This window comes from Girardinichthys multiradiatus, chromosome 20, assembly GCF_021462225.1.
Source record: "Girardinichthys multiradiatus isolate DD_20200921_A chromosome 20, DD_fGirMul_XY1, whole genome shotgun sequence".
NCBI classification, from domain to species: Eukaryota; Metazoa; Chordata; class Actinopteri; order Cyprinodontiformes; family Goodeidae; genus Girardinichthys; species Girardinichthys multiradiatus.
In genome coordinates this window covers 46,465,019-46,482,521 of record NC_061812.1, presented here as the reverse complement: position 1 = coordinate 46,482,521, position 17,503 = coordinate 46,465,019, and the positions used below count along the sequence as shown (strand labels likewise).

General features: G+C 40.7%; 1 protein-coding gene across 10 annotated transcripts in view; it reads left to right on the top strand.

Annotated features, from left to right (window-relative positions):
* Window positions 1–17,503, top strand: part of LOC124856115 (calcium-dependent secretion activator 1-like) — a 417,550-nt gene that overhangs the window by 167,934 nt on the left and 232,113 nt on the right. For all 10 annotated transcript variants that reach the window (XM_047346334.1, XM_047346331.1, XM_047346330.1 and 7 more), the window contains one exon: window positions 5,210–5,346. In XM_047346334.1, the coding sequence (XP_047202290.1) occupies window positions 5,210–5,346 (137 nt within the window). The remainder of the gene's footprint in view (window positions 1–5,209; window positions 5,347–17,503) is intronic.

Below are 17,503 nucleotides of genomic sequence, written 5' to 3'. Positions count from 1 at the left end.
CTGGTATTCTCTGGCAAATGCCAAGCGTCCTGCATGGTGTTGGGCTGTGAGCACAACCCCAATTTGTGTGTGTTGGGCCCTCATACCATCCTCATGGAGTCAGTTTCTAACCGTTTGTGCAGACACATGCACATTTGTGGCCTGCTGGAGGTCATTTTGCAGGGCTCTGGCAGTGCTCCTCCTGTTCCTCCTTGCACAAAGGCGGAGGTAGCGGTCCTGCTGCTGGGTTGTTGCTCTCCTACGGCCTCCTCCACGTCTCCTGGTGTACTGGTCTGTCTCCTGGTAGAGCCTCCAGGCTCTGGAGACTACGCTGACAGACACAGCAAACCTTCTTGCCACAGCTCGCATTTATGTGCCATCCTGGATGAACTGCACTACCTGAGCCACTTGTGTGGGTTGTAGAGTCCGTCTCATACTACCACGAGTGTGAAAGCACCACCAACATTCAAAAGTGACCAAAACATCAGCCAGAAAGCATAGGTACTAAGAAGTGTTCTGTGGTCCCCACCTGCAGAACCGCTCCTTTATTGAGTGTGTCTTGCTAATCGCCAAAGATTTCCCCCTGTAGTCTATTCCATTTGCACAACAGCAAGTGAAATTCATTGTCAATCAGTGTTGCTTCTTAAGTGGACAGTTTGATTTCACAAAAGTTTGATTTACTTGGCGTTATACAGGTCCTTCTCAAAAAATTAGCATATTGTGATAAAGTTCATTATTTTCCATAATGTCATAATGAAAATTTAACATTCATATATTTTAGATTCATTGCACACTAACTGAAATATTTCAGGTCTTTTATTGTCTTAATACGGATGATTTTGGCATACAGCTCATGAAAACCCAAAATTCCTATCTCACAAAATTAGCATATTTCATCCGACCAATAAAAGAAAAGTGTTTCTAATACAAAAAACGTCAACCTTCAAATAATCATGTACAGTTATGCACTCAATACTTGGTCAGGAATCCTTTTGCAGAAATGACTGCTTCAATGCGGCGTGGCATGGAGGCAATCAGCCTGTGGCACTGCTGAGGTCTTATGGAGGCCCAGGATGCTTCGATAGCGGCCTTTAGCTCATCCAGAGTGTTGGGTCTTGAGTCTCTCAACGTTCTCTTCACAATATCCCACAGATTCTCTATGGGGTTCAGGTCAGGAGAGTTGGCAGGCCAATTGAGCACAGTGATACCATGGTCAGTAAACCATTTACCAGTGGTTTTGGCACTGTGAGCAGGTGCCAGGTCGTGCTGAAAAATGCAATCTTCATCTCCATAAAGCTTTTCAGCAGATGGAAGCATGAAGTGCTCCAAAATCTCCTGATAGCTTGCTGCATTGACCCTGCCCTTGATAAAACACAGTGGACCAACACCAGCAGCAGACACGGCACCCCAGACCATCACTGACTGTGGGTACTTGACACTGGACTTCTGGCATTTTGGCATTTCCTTCTCCCCAGTCTTCCTCCAGACTCTGGCACCTTGATTTCCGAATGACATGCAGAATTAACTTTCATCCAAAAAAAGTACTTTGGACCACTGAGCAACAGTCCAGTGCTGCTTCTCTGTAGCCCAGGTCAGGCGCTTCTGCTGCTGTTTCTGGTTCAAAAGTGGTTTGACCTGGGGAATGCGGCACCTGTAGCCCATTTCCTGCACACGCCTGTGCACGGTGGCTCTGGATGTTTCTACTCCAGACTCAGTCCACTGCTTCCGCAGGTCCCCCAAGGTCTGGAATCGGCCCTTCTCCACAATCTTCCTTAGGGTCCGGTCACCTCTTCTCGTTGTGCAGCGTTTTCTGCCACACTTTTTCCTTCCCACAGACTTCCCACTGAGGTGCCTTGATACAGCACTCTGGGAACAGCCTATTCGTTCAGAAATTTCTTTCTGTGTCTTACCCTCTTGCTTGAGGGTGTCAATAGTGGCCTTCTGGACAGCAGTCAGGTCGGCAGTCTTACCCATGATTGGGGTTTTGAGTAATGAACCAGGCTGGGAGTTTTATAGGCCTCAGGAATCTTTTGCAGGTGTTTAAAGTTAACTCGTTGATTCAGATGATTAGGTTCATAGCTCGTTTAGAGACCCTTTTAATGATATGCTAATTTTGTGAGATAGGAATTTTGGGTTTTCATGAGCTGTATGCCAAAATCATCCGTATTAAGACAATAAAAGACCTGAAATATTTCAGTTGGTATGCAATGAATCTAAAATATATGAATGTTAAATTTTCATTATGACATTATGGAAAATAATGAACTTTATCACAATATGCTAATATTTTGAGAAGGACCTGTATTATGTTGTTTTAGTGTTCCCTTTATTTTTTTGAGCAGTGTATTAAGTAATCTTGATCAAGCGAAGGTTTCTTAAGTAAAGGTTTAATTACAGCTACTTTAAAAGCCCGCGGTACATATCTATTTACTAAGAATAGGTTAATCATATCTAAAATTGGGCTGGTAATCAAAGGGAACACTTACTTAAATAATTTGGTTGGGATTGGGTCTAACATACAAGTTGAAGATTAAGATGAAGCTAATATTTCTGATAACTCAGGAAGCTCCACTGGATTAAGCAGTCCTAACACAGATCAGATTCTACAGTTACCTCCAATGCTGTCTCACTTACTGAGGATGAAGTAATCATCTTTGGGAGTATGCCAATAATTTTATTTTAAATAGAATCAATTTTATTTAAAAAAAATCCCATAAACTCATTACTGCTGAGAGCTAAAGGAAAGGATGGCTCAACAGAGCTATGACTATGTCTAAGTTTAACAACTGTACTAAAAAGAAACCTATGATTATTCTTATTCTCTTCTACAAATGATGAGAAATAAGCTCTTCTAACTTGGTGAGGTGCCCTTTTTTATACAACTAGACTATTTTTCTAGATTAAGTAAGAGTCATCTAGGTGTGTAGAGCGCCATTTTCTCTCCAATTTTCTAACATTGTGCTTTAAGGTACGCAGCTCTAAATTAAACCAGGGGCCAGCCTCCTATAAATAATTACCTTTTTTTTTTTTCAACGGGGCTACATTGTCTAATGCACCAGACAATGATAAGGTAACACTATGAACAAGGGAATCAATTTGTGAAGAAGAAAAAGAAAATTATTGCCTTCCACTGTGTTTTTCTGTGATAATGAGGAAATTGAAAATGGAACAGATTCTTTAAAAGTTGTTACAGTATTGTCTGATAATGATCTACTATAATAAAATTTTCTTTCAGGTGTTGGAGAACACAGTTAAATTAAGCTCAAAGGTTATTAAAAAAATGATTGGACAGGGCAGGGTAAGAGGAAATATTGCTATTTCTTTTCACTGAATGCTCTGCACAAGGTCCAGAGAATGAAGACAAAGGTGGGTAGACTTGCTAATGTTGTGAGCAAAATCAATTGAGCCGAAGATAGCATTAAAGGCTATATTTAGGTAGGCTATCACATTCAGGGTCAGCATGAATGTTATAATCCCCCACTATAATGACCTTATCTGTATTTAACTCTAAATCAGATAAGAAGTCTGAAAACTGATCTAAAAATTGAGAATAAGGGCCTGATGATGATACAAAACAACAAACAAAAGTAGTTTTAGTGCGTTACACTTTGGATGAGGAAAACTAAGGATTAAATCTTTAATAGAGTTGTAGCTATTGATTGGTCTGCGACTAATCAATAAATCAGACTGAAAGATTGTTGGTACTCCTCCTTGGCCAGTATTTTGGGGTATTTGAAAATTTAAATAATTAGAAGGAGTTGACTCTCATACTACTCTTCAATTTTGCATTATCTCATTCAAACTCTGACATCTGTGAATTTTTAAATGAGATCAATTTTCCTAAATTAAATGAGAAACAGAAGAAGGCTCTGGAGTTACCTTTAGCAGCAAGTGAACTCCATGAAGCAGTTAAAAGTATGCCTAATGGCAATGCTTCAGGACCAGATGACTTTTCTGCAGAATTCTACAAAGATTCTGGCCACTGCTGGCCGCCACCTTCCGAGTGGTCATAGAAATTCAGGAAACCTCAATACAGAGATATACGACATGGGCAAGGCAGAGCAGAGAATTCCAAGGGGATCAGGAGATCAGGATCAGGCAGGCAGACAAAGAAGGAACGCTGGACATTTACTCACACGATGGCTTTCGATAATCTGGCGCTGTTTGTCTGTCAGTGTGCTGCTTATAAAGCCAGATACACAGGTGGAGCAGGTGGGGTGTAATTAGGGAGCTGGCTGGGGTGGAGCAGGTGAAAGCAATCCTCCTAATAGTTGTAGTACAGAGATGACCAGCAGGCAGACAAAGATAATTCAGACAAACAGTCCAGAATCATAACAGTGGATAACTTCCAGTTCCTAGGAACCCCACAGGTCTAAGGTCAGGAAAAGGGCAGCTGAAATCTCTGCACCCTGCACATAAACTGTTTAGACTTTTATCTTCAGGTCGGCGCTACAGATCGCTGTCTGATAAAACCAGTTACCACAGAGACAGTTTCTTCTCCCAGGCTGTTTCTCTGATGAACACTTGACAGTCAGAGTTCCAGAACAACACCATGCATACTTGGACTGATCTCACATTATGGACAGTAAGGACAGAAGCCTCTGAATATGGGTTGCGCTTTTTAACCCCTTGCCACCACCGCATCCCTAAATCCCGTATTATGATTGGAGTTCTGTAAATTACATAAGAACTATGTTTTCATTGTAAAAGTCTATTACCTCAACTAAGCCTATTGATGCCTATATGTTAAAACGTAATGGGTTCTTGGCATTTTAAACATTTTCTGAACAAGTTTATCGCACCAACAATTCTGTTGGGGTTGGCTTGTTCTTCAGCGTTAACCCTAGCTCTAAATTTGGGTGGTGGCTTTGAAGGAGAACCGCTTGTGTTGTTCAAAAGGACAACCAGGTCACTATTTTTGAGATTTACATGGGAGCTTCTTGTTACGTGTCCGCTCAGCAGTATGCTATAACTGGAAGTCCAGTTATTTATTAAAGTTTTTATGTTATGTAAGATTGAGTTTTTACAATAAATTCACATACCAAACAGCATTTTTATTTTGGTCTCTTTCTAAAATTATGGTTAGTGATGATATTGTTCATTGTGTAACAGACTGATGAGCTAAGGTTATATGCTTGCTTTATTTGACTGGCTTCTGATATTTGTCATCTCTTTCTTTTTCTTTCTATTATTTTACTTATTGGATGATTTCATTGTAAACTGCATTCAGATGCTGATCGGGCCCAAAAGCACGGCATGGATGAGTTTATTTCAGCCAACCCGTGTAACTTTGACCACGCCTCCCTGTTTGAGTTAGTGCAGCGCCTCACCTTGGATCACAGACTTAATGACTCCTACTCCTGCCTGGTAAGGAAAGCTGAATCAACTTCAGCTATTTTGTATTTTTTGTATTTAGTAGTCGTAACAAAAAACATTAAAAACTACAGTAGGGTAAATAAAAAAATAATAAAATGTCATACAATAAAAGTTAAAATCCTGCCTGATCTAATATCAACATATCAAGACAATAAATTAGAAGAAACAATAGGGGAGTCATTTTAAAAGATATGTGGTTATACTGCTGTCAGAAAAGTGTGGTGGGATCCACTACTGGTTATTAATCAAATAGATCTGAATACTCTATTAACTTCTCCTAATCAAAATATGCCTGGCAAAATGACATTTCATGATGAAAAAAATATACAATTTTGTATACTTTTTACTCACTCAGTTTGACATTTATCTTTCACAATTAAACTGAAAAACAACAAATCTCTTAGAGGAAAATCTATTATCTATCTATAATATATAAGCTCCATCAACCATGTGGCACACTATGGCAAAGGTACCCACATCATCAAACAAATACTTTTTTGAAGGACCTTTCCGCTTTGTTCTTATTTGGTAAAAGTCTAGCAGTGTTGCAAAATTTACTTGGTAAAACGTGCCTACTCTGTTCTTAAAAAGTTCTTTAGACCTGCCAGATGTTGAAAACATCTTTTGTGGTGAGCCTACTGATTTTTGTTTTTGTTTGATCAGATTTAGTTCTGGTCATCTGCCTGGTCATTCCAAAACTTTCATATTCTTTCAGTGAAGCTATTCTTTTGTTGGTTTGGATGTGTGCTTGGACTCACAGCGATGCTGAAAAAAAATTTGTTTTTAAAATCTTTACCTCCTCAGCTTACTAGCAGACAACTAAAATTCAAAGTCAAAATTGACTAGTTTCAGACCTGTTCATGATGTAATCTATCTCCAGATCATTATGCTGCTTCAACCGCCATTTTTCACTTTTGTTCTTTTGGTGATGTGGAGAGGGGGTTTTGTGTGAAACTTATCTTTGTGAGCTGCATCCAAGGGTTTGTGTATGGTTGCTTTTGACCATAACACATTGTTTCCCAAATGTCTTGGAGATTTTAGCCAAATGAAAAAGCTCCTGTCTTTCAACCCCATTCGCTAGTCCACATTAAGAACAAAACCAGTCTTTTTTGCTTTTGACATTTCCCTTCAGGGTCGCCACAGCGAGTTTTCTGCCTCCATCTAACCCTATCTTCTGCATCTTCTTCCTACACCCTTCATGTCCTCTTTCGTTCCATCCATTAATCTCCTCTTTGGGCTTTCTATTGGCCTCCTGCCTGACAGTTCCAGTCTTAACATCCTTCTACTCTTGTACTCAATATCCCTCCTCTTTACATGTCTAAACCATTACATTCTGGTCTCTCTGGCTTTATCTCCAACACATGTAACATAAGCTGTTCCTTTGATGTACTCATTCCTGTCGGACCATTTGTTTGCTACTATACCTCCGAGTGTCATCTGCTACCACATAACCCACTATCGTCTGCTACCACAACTCCCAGCAGGAATTGCAGCTAATAGGAAGGGGCATCGCAGCTTTGATGTCACAGTGGGCTGTATAAGGACACGTGAGACGACCCACCATTGCTTTTTCTACCGCTGGAAACTGAGACGCGGTTACCACACAACGGAGGTGTGCATCACTCTGGAGAAGAAACCACACGTGGGTTTTCATTCATTCTCCTCACTGGTAAACTCATGAGAAACTCAACTAGCTGCAAGGCTTGCAAGGATAGGAAGACCAGCAAGTTTTACTTTACCTATCGAAGGTGTGGATTTAACACGCACCCAAGAAAAACCCACGGAGGTTTTCCAATGAGACAAAATTTTCCTCTTTGTTGTTGCTCCAGTCAACTGCTGATGGAAACTATGGATGCTTTGAAGCTGTGTGTGTCTCACTGGGTTTGAACACCTGAGTGCAGACTCAGGTGAACTTAAAGTTGTACTGCTAGAACCTCATGGTGGAATACTCACTGTTCCATTGTCTTCACTCAGTGTTTTTCCACTGGTTGCCGCCTAAAAGTTTTATGACCCTTCGTGTTTCACTGAGCTCCAACTGTGGGTTTTTTATTACTGCAGCCTGGTGGAGGCCGCTCCCAAAGCTTCGCCCAGTACCATATTTTCTCTTGTTTTTGCCATAACTGCTGGTTTGACTTTCATAGACACTCAATGTTGTTTTATCTTGTTTAGTTAGTTATTTTACCCCTTTTGTGTAGAATTTTTGCATGCTTGATTAGGTGAAGATTATTGCATCAGAATAGCGAGGTGTATCAGGGCTGTTAATTTAATAAATATTCACGTAGTTAAAGAGAAAGCGCTTGTGTTTATTTTGAGCAAGAGTGATTTGTCTGTCAAAATAAGGTCAAAGTTCTCCACCTTTGGTGAAGCAGTTGATTGAACAGTGACATCTGGTAATAGTTATCAGTTATTACTGAGAATTTAATAATTGTAATTATCAAGGGCCTTGAGCCATAATCACAACACCAGAGGACATCTCTGATTTCAATTTGTAAGTAATGATTTTTGGTTAAGAAATAAAAAAGATGTCAAATTATGATGTTAAAATATAATTCTTGATAAATATTAATTAATCAATAATCATAATTCTTACATTCCTCATCCTATATATCCTCATTACTCCCATAGAGAACTGGAACATCTTCATCTCTGCTACTTCCAGCTCTGCCTCAGTGCCACTGTCTCTAAAACAAGGGGTCCCCAAACCCTGAACTATGGTCCAAATCCGGACCCAGAGAGTGTTTTGTCCAGACGGCAAACCATTATGTCACTTACTATGTGGATAGACACTTTATTTCTGCTGTGACTGACCTTTCAACAGGCGTGATGGACAGCTATGTGGCTCAGTGACATTCTGGTCCAAACTCCAAGCCAGCTGGTGGTGGTAATGCACCATATTGTTGTATGCCAACTATCAGAAAATGACAAAGAAGCAGAAGCTATACGGGGTCCTTGAACCCGGGTTGCTAATGTCCCTTTTCCACTGGCTCGTTTTTGGCGGCGCGGCTTTGCTCCACTCAATTTTGCTCGACTCGGTATGGTACCAGTTGTGTTTTCACTGACGGCTGGAGCTATGATGGCTGAAGCTGTGCCTCAGTGCAGTATGCTGTGGTGCAATTAAAGTTACTGTTAATAGCTGTTTAATTACTATATTGGGAGCTCACACTTGCTGACAGTACAATGACTTGGTGGTGCACAGATGAGTGAGTAAAAGAAGATGGCTTTGTCAAACATGTAAAGTGGACTATTTTTTATCTTCCACCTCAGCCCTAGACCCTTCTGCTTCTACATGTTTGCCTTCAACCATATCAGAAGATGCTGATACTTCCTTTGCTTCCCCTTCCACCTGTGTGTCTCAAGAAGTCAGGTGAAGAGACAACTGGAGAGACTGAATAGGAATAAGGCTGCAGGTCCAGATTATGTCAGCCCTAGAGTCCTGAAGGCCTGTGCAGAGCAGCTCTGTGGGATTATGCAGCACCTCTTCAACCTTAGCCTGGCCCAGAAGAAGGTTCCGGTGTTGTGGAAGACCTCCTGTCTTGTTCCGGTACCAAAGAAAACTCACCCATCAGTCCTCAATGACTATAGACCTGTTGCCCTGACATCTCACATCATGAAGGTCCTAGAGAGACTCCTGTTGGCCCACCTGAGTAAGCAAACAGTAAACCGTCAGGACCCCTTTCAGTTTGCTTATCGCTGTGGAGTTGGAGTTGAAGATGCCATCATACATCTGCTTCAACAAACCCACTGTCATCTCGACAAAGCCAGTAGCACTGTGAGGATCATGTTCTTTGATTTCTCCAGTACATTTAATACAATCCAACCTGATTTGCTTTGTCAGAAACTCCAGAAGACTCAGGTGGAGGCCTCAACAATCTCCTGGATCAAAGACTACCTGACAAACAGACCACAGTTTGTGAGACTGAAGGGTTGTGTATCTAACCAGGTAGTCAGCAGCACAGGAGCACCACAGGGGACTGTACTCTCACCATTCCTTTTCACTCTGTACACCTCAGACTTCCAGTACAAGACAGACTCATGTCATCTGCAGAAATACTCGGATGATTCTGCAGTCGTGGGGTGGATCAGAGATGGTCAAGAAGCTGAGTACAGGAAGGTGGTGGACCGCTTTGTGGCATGGTGTGGAAACAATCATCTCATTTTGAACGTGACTAAAACAAAAGAGATGATTGTAGATTTTAAGAGAAACAGGAATAAGTCAAAAACTATTTCTATCATGGGAGAAGAAGTGGAGGTGGTGGAGGAGTATAAATACCTCGGTGTTCACCTGGACAACAGACTAGAGTGGAGATGCAACTGTGAAGCCATCTACAAGAAGGGACAGAGCAGACTGTACTTCTTGAGGAAGCTTAGGTCCTTTGGTGTTTGCAGCAAGATGCTGCATATCTTCTATAAGTCTGTTGTGGAGAGTGTGATCTCCTCTGCCATCATCTGCTGGGGAAGCAGCATCAGAGCCAGGGACTTTAAAAAGCTCAACAAGCTGATAAAAAAGGCTGGCTCTGTTCTGGGGACTCCTCTGGAACCTTTGGAGATCATTGTGGATAGACGGATTCCTCATAAAATGAAGAACATTATGGAGAACCCTGACCATCCTCTTCATGAGACTGTCCTACAACAACAGAGTGTCTTCAGTCAGAGGCTTCTTCAGATCTGCTGTAAGACGGAGCGGTACAGGAGATCCTTCTTGCCCACAGCCATCAGCATCTACAACGGCTCTTTGAGGAAACCTTCATAATATGAGCTATAACAACATTTAATTTCCCTTTGGGATTAATAAAGTATTTTTGAATTGAATTGAATTGCATGAAAATCGCACATTTAAAGATGAACGAACAGAAGCATACACTTTCCTTTGAACTTCCATTAGTTGTAAGGCCAGTCTGCTTTATATGTTCTGAATCAGTTGGACTTATAAAGAGTGGAAATCCAAAGAGGCATGAAAACAAACAATTTTAGATGGAAAAGAAGGACAACAAATTAAAGAGAAGGTTAAGCAGATTGCCCTGGATGCCACTAACACAATAAGGAGAGCAGAATAGTTAGACCTTACAGACCTAGCTTGACTCTGCCATTCAAAGTGCGTTTAGTATTGGTACTTAAATTGGATTGTACTTTTCTGTTCAGCAGATGATTTCATGGGCATATGAATAATTAATCTCTAGTGTTAATGAAATGTAAAAAGAAATTAATATAATATTTTATATTATATATATATTATATTTTTGTCAATGGATTTAAAATGTTCGGACCACAAAGTGTTTGAATGATGGAAGTAGTAGACCTCCTGCTCTTTTAGTTGGGGACTTCTGCTCTAAACCACACACTCACCACCGTCTTGTACACAGTTCCTTTTATTTTCGCTGATACTCTTTTATTACACAACATACTTGACACTTTTCTCCACCTGTTCCAACCTCCTTGGACACGTTTCTTCACTTCTTGTCCATACTTGGCATAACTCTAGGCTGTTGAGCCTAAGTACTTAAATTCCTCCACCTTCTTTATTTAGGACCCTCATAACCTCAGTGCTCCACTGATCACTGGGTCCCTCTCATTCACGCGTATGTATTCTGTCTTTCTCTGGCTAACCTTCATTTCACTCCTTTTCAGGGAAAATCTGCATCTCTCTAGATTGTCCTCTACCTGTTCCCTGCTCTTACCACAGATCATAATATCATCTGCAAACATCATAATCCATGGAGATTCCTGTCTAACCTCATTTGTCAAGCTGTCCATCAACGCAACAAACAAGGGGCTCAGAGCCGATCGTGGTCCCACTTCCACCTTGAACTCCTCTGTCACACCTACAGCACACCTCTCCACTGTCTTACAACTCTCATACATGTTGTGCACCACTCTTAACACACTTCTCTGCTACTCCAGCCTTCCTCATACAAAACCAAATTTCCTCTCTCAGCACCTTGGCATACACTTTCTCTAGATCCACAAAAACACAATTCATCTCACTGACCTTTTCCGTACTTTCTCTTTCAACATACTGAAAGCAAATATTGAATCTGCAGTACTATTTCTTGGCATGAAACCATATTGCTGCTCACAAATGCTCACTTCTGACCTAAGTCTAGCTTCCACTATTCTTTCTCCTAACTTCATTGTATGACTCATCAATTTTATTCCTCTGTAGCTGCCACAACTCTGCAAATCTCCTGTTCTTGGAAATTGCTACCAGCACACTTCTTCTCCATTCCTCAGGCACCTTCACAATTTCTTAGCATGTTTTTGAACAACCTAGTCAAACAAACTACTGCTGTCTCTCTTAGACACTTCCATACGTATATCATCAGAGCCAACTGCCTTTCTACTTTTCATCCTTTTCATTGCATTCCTTACTTCATCCATACTGATCGTTGTTACTTCCTGATCTAAAAGGGTTGCTTCTTCTGTTCTCTGATTTCTCTCATTTTCCTCATATAAGAAATTTTCAAAGGGCTTCTTCCATTTTCCTATCACTTATTGCACCTGTCAGCACATCTAAATTTCAATTCCTCATCACCCTAACCTGCTGAACATCCTACCCACCTCCATCTATGGGGAAACATCTGTACTCCTGGTGACTTTCTTTAGTCCTTACAGTGTCCCACTTTTTCCTAACTGATCTGATTTTCCATACACACTGTACTTCCTCATTCCACCACCAATTCTCTGCAACAACGTACCTTTCCGAAGACATACCAAGTACTCACCTACAATGTCTCCCTTATAGCATTAGCTTTTGTTGTCCAGTCATCTGGAAGCACCTCCTGGCAACCCAGAACCTGTCTCAACTGCTACCTGAAAGCCACACACCATTCTTTCTTTTTTAGCTTTCATCACTTTGTCCTCTGCTCTGCTTTTTCTTGTTTATCTTACCCAAGTACCTCACCATCATGTGTCTGGCAACACTCTCACTTACCACCTCCTTGCAGTCACTGATTTCCTTCTGATTATATTATCTACACAAGATGTAGTCCATCTGTATGCTCCTACCTTCAAGTCACCCTGTGTCCTGCCTCTTCTGGAGGTAAGTATCTACCGCAGCCATTTCCCATCTTCATCACCTCTATTCCCTGCCCCAACATGTCCACTGAGATCTGCATAAATAACCACTCTCTCATCTCTATGAATATTATACACAACTTCATCTAATTGAGTTTAGACTGTCTCCTTCTCCTCTAAATCACATCCTACCTGTGGTGCATAGCCACTACCAACACTGATTATACTCAGACGTATTCTCTGATCTGACACTCTTTTCACCTTCATAATATTCCTGACAAACTACTCCTTCAAGAATACTCCTACACAATTTCTCTTCCCATCTACATGATGGTAGAACACCTTTACCCCTGCTCCAAAGCTTCTAGCCTTGCTACCTTTCCACCTGATCTCCTGAACACACAATATGTCCAGGTTCCTCCTCTGTATCATGTCAACTCTCAACTTTCTCTACTCTCAGTCCTAGACTCTTGCCTTTCCTCTTCTCTACGTCTGCCTACAGACAGGTCTTCCTCCTCTTCTTTGCTGACTAACAGTAGCAAAATTCCACTGGTACCCTGCCGGTCATCAGCACCAATTGCGGTTGTGGTTAACCTGGACCTAGACCGATTCTGTATGGAGATCATGGTCTTGACTCGCATGTTATATTTGGCACATTTTTTACGCAACCTAACATTTATCCAAGATTGGGACTGACACAAATAGGACCCTTTGAGGCTATAAAGAACAAAACCAATACTCTCATTGGTCTCTCAGCAGTCTCCCAAACCAGTTTCTATTTGGCCTTTTCATCATATTTGGAGAAACTCTTGTTTTATAGATTAACTCAAAGTTATTCTTAACCCTGGCACATTTATGTTTAGAGCAATCTTTCAATTTCACCAACACTTTTCTTGTAACTGAAAGTAATTAACATTTTGCAATGTCCTGATTAAATCTACGTTCATAGCTGAAAATTAGGATGATGGAGGGAGGCCTTACAACCTCACCTGTTTGAGAGTCTTCGCAAAATATAAATTGAAAAAAATACCAGTTTATACATGCAAAAAATTAGTCAGCAATTATTAAAAGGGTTTGATTGCCGTTATGCCAGTAAAGATGTTTTCACTGATTATTCAGAAGGGTTTAAATAATCTGTTTTATTATCTTTTGAGAATTACAGTACCAGCCAACAATTTGGACAAATTTTTGACATTGAATGGTTGTTCCTTATTTTGATTACTTTCTACACTATAACTTCATAACGAGAAATGGAAAGTCTCGTCGTTGGCTGTTCCTACCTTCTCCTCTTTTGAATTGACTGTGTGCAAACTGTCTGGATCTACTCCCACCATCATTACAGTTATCTATCGCCCTCCAAAACCAAACAGCAAATTTTTAAATGATTTTGCTACTCTGCTCACTCACCTGTCCACTCTTTCTTCAAATAACATTGTGCTGGGTGATTTTAATATTCATATGGACAATATTAATAACCCTCTCACCAGAGACCTCATGTGTTGTCTTGAAGGCTTTGGACTGTACACTGACATTCCCACTCATTCTAAGGGTCACATTTTGGATTTAATGTGCTGCTCTGGTGTCTCTCCTTTTGATCGTACAGCTGATGAACTACCTATAACAGACCATTTTCTCCTCTCATTTAATGTCAGACTCTCTCTGTCTATCACTAAACTTCCCTGTATCATTTCCTTCCACAAGATTAAGGACATCAACTTGGATTCCCTCTCCGCTAATATTAACTCCAAAATGGACATTCATAATGTAACCACCCTTGACAAACTGGTATCACACTACAATATTGGTCTTCGTTCTGTACTCGATTCCCTGGCTCCGCTAAAAACTAAATCTGTCTCATTCTCCCATTCTGCCCCCTGGTTTACGTCCGAACTTCGACTCATGAAGGCCAAAGGACAGCAACTTGAGCGGCTTCAAAAGAAAACTGGATTTTCTGTTCATAAAGACATGTACAAAAACCACATTCTGCACTACAAGGACTGTATTACTCAAACAAAATCCAACTACTACACTGATATAATCTGCTCTAAAGAAGGAAATTCAAAGTCACTATTCTCATTATATAAGAATATTACTCAAACCCCGGACTTTTTTCCACCTCATCTGTACTCAACTAACTTTTGTAACTCACTCATGTCTTTCTTTAATGAAAAAATCCAGAAAATTCACCATCATCTTAGTTTACAACCGACTTCCAATGTTACCTCTGAACTCTCTCCTCCCGCTTATTTTTTTCTTTCTTCCAACCCAGAAATCTCAGATATCATCCAGAAGCTTAAACCATCCACCTATCAGTTAGACCCTCTCCCCTCAGTGCTAGTGAAAGCCCGTCTTCCCTCATTGGTTTCTATCATTTCTACTATTATAAATTCCTCTCTTTCCACGGGAACTGTTCCTGCTTCATTCAAAACTGCAGTGATCAGTCCTATTCTGAAAAAACCTGGTGCAGATCCCACTAGATTAGAAATAACCTTCGACCAATTTCTAATCTACCATTCATCTCCAAAATTCTAGAAAAAGTAGTAGCAACTCAACTTCACACATACTTATCTCATAACAACATGTATGAACAGTTCCAATCTGGTTTCCGCCCTCTCCATAGTACAGAAACTGCTCTCATAAAAGTCACCAATGACCTCCTCATGGCAGCTGACTCAGGCTTACTATCCATCCTTATCCTCCTTGACCTAAGTGCAGCATTTGACACCATTTGTCACGCCACCCTCCTCAATAGACTTTCCTCCATTGGTATTACTCAGACCCCTCTAAATTGGTTTAAATCATATCTCTCCCATCGCTCTCAATTTATTCAGCTAAAAGCATTTTCTTCTCAGTCTTCTTCTGTCATTTCTTGTGTGCCCCAAGGCTCTGTCCTGGGGCCCCTTCTTTTCATAATCTACCTCCTCCCCCTTGGTCATATCTTTCGGAAACACTATATTAGTTTCCACTGTTCCGTGGATGATACCCAGCTCTATTTTTTCTGCAAACCCATTCCCAAAGTTCCGTCTACCTCCCTTACTGACTGTATGGCTGAAATAAAATCATGGTTTTACACCAATCTACTCAAATTAAACAGTGAAAAAACTGAGGTTCTCCTAATTGGCACAAAAACCACATTATCCAAAACAAACAGTTTCTCCATTGATATTGACAACTGCTCTGTTTCCCCTTCGCCTCAGGTAAAGAGTTTGGGTGTCATCCTCGACAGTATTCTGTCTTTCCAATCTCACATCAATAACATGACCCGGTCCGCTTATTTTCATCTGCGAAATATCAGTCGTCTTCGCCCCTCCCTCACTTCACATGATTACTGCAATTCCCTCCTTTTCGGTCTTCCACACAAATCTCTTCATAAACTTCAACTGGTTCAAAACTCAGCTGCCCGTATCATCTCTAGAACCCCTTCCTTCCATCATATCACTCCTGTTCTGTCAGAGCTCCACTGGCTCCCCATCAAGTTCCGTATAGACTTTAAAATCATTCTTCTCACTTTCAAGGTTGTCCATAATCTCGCTCCACCTTATCTATCCCATCTTCTCAACGTTGCTACTCCCTCTCGCACTCTCAGATCGTCCTCCTCTATTCACCTGATTGTTCCCTCTGCCCGTCTCACCACCATGGGGGGTAGAGCTTTCAGCCGCTCTGCTCCTCGGCTCTGGAAATCTCTACCGCCTGATTTAAGGAACATAAATTCACTTTCACAAGACATAACTATGAAGCAAAAATATATAGGATTATGTAGCAAAACTAATGTGAAAAAACTCCAAACATTTTTTATATTTTAGAATCTTTAAAATATTCCCAGATTGTCAGTTGACTACTTCATGACCTTCATGGAGGTAGTCAACTTAAATGGTTTTCACAACAGTCTTGAAGTAGTTCTCAGAGGTAGAAATAAAAATAAAGCAAACATTGAATTGGATGGTGTGTTGAAACGTTTGACTGGTACTGTACTTATATCATTTCCAATAAATGACAAACTTGGTTGAACAGAATGTTAAGTCTGCCAGAGATAGGAATCATTTTGAGCTTACCTATATCCCTGATGTCACATACTCTTTTTTTCCAATTGTTGGTAACCGCCTTCGCTATGCCATGGCCTAATGTAATGTAGATTTTTGTAATACTCTTCACCTGACTGATACATTTGTAAACTTACTGCAAACCATGACTTTAGCTAACATATGCAAATAAGATATTAGAAAAAAACTATTAGTGCTGAACCTAATTTATTGTTTATCAAATTCACTAGAATTGATGGCAGGTGTAAAGTCAAGAAAGCTGAATGCTGAAACTGAATCAAAAAGTGTTTGAACAAAGTATTAGTTTTAGTGTGTGCATCATGCAGGTTAAATGTCACATTGCTATGATCCATATGTGTTTTTGGGTGTCTTTTGTGATTTTGTTTTCATTGTTTCCCTGTTGTTTATGTTCTTTAAAGTATTGCTAGATTAGTTCATTCCATTGTGTTTATTTTCCTAGTTCCTAGGAATTATTTCTGTTGAACTTTTCCCCTTGGTTTGAGTTTTTGTGTGTCTTAGATCAGCTCCATCCATGTTAATTATGCTTCCTACCTTAGGCTCCTGGCTTATCTTCTGTCTCAGCTACTCCACATTATCTCATGATTAACATGCCTGTATTCTGTTTCATCGTCCACTCCTTCCTCAGTATATTCAATCACTCGTTGTCATTGTTCATTACTGGATCCTCTCGTTACACTGCCTGATTCTATTCTTTTGTTGCTTATGCTTCATGTCCTGTTCCCCTTTGTACTGCTCCTGTTAGGACCTCCTGCTGTTTCTTCAGCACATCTCTACGGTCTACAGCATAGAATGGCTTCCATGTCCTCACTTTTCGCTGCAGCAGCTTCCATATCCTTGTCTGTGGCTTCAGCAGCAGTTCCTCTGTCCGCAGCAGCTTCCTTGATCGCAGCATTAGCATCGGAAACTCCCAATGTGCATGCTTCCACCTCTGCACCATCATCATCACCATGTGCACCTCCTGTTCAGTCTTCTGAACTCTAATTATGCTGCAGGTTCATGAGCCCGAGTTTTCAGGGGAGGTCGAGGATGGGATTGAAGGGCCCTTGGAGGGTGTGCCCCATGTTTCCCCTTCCGAG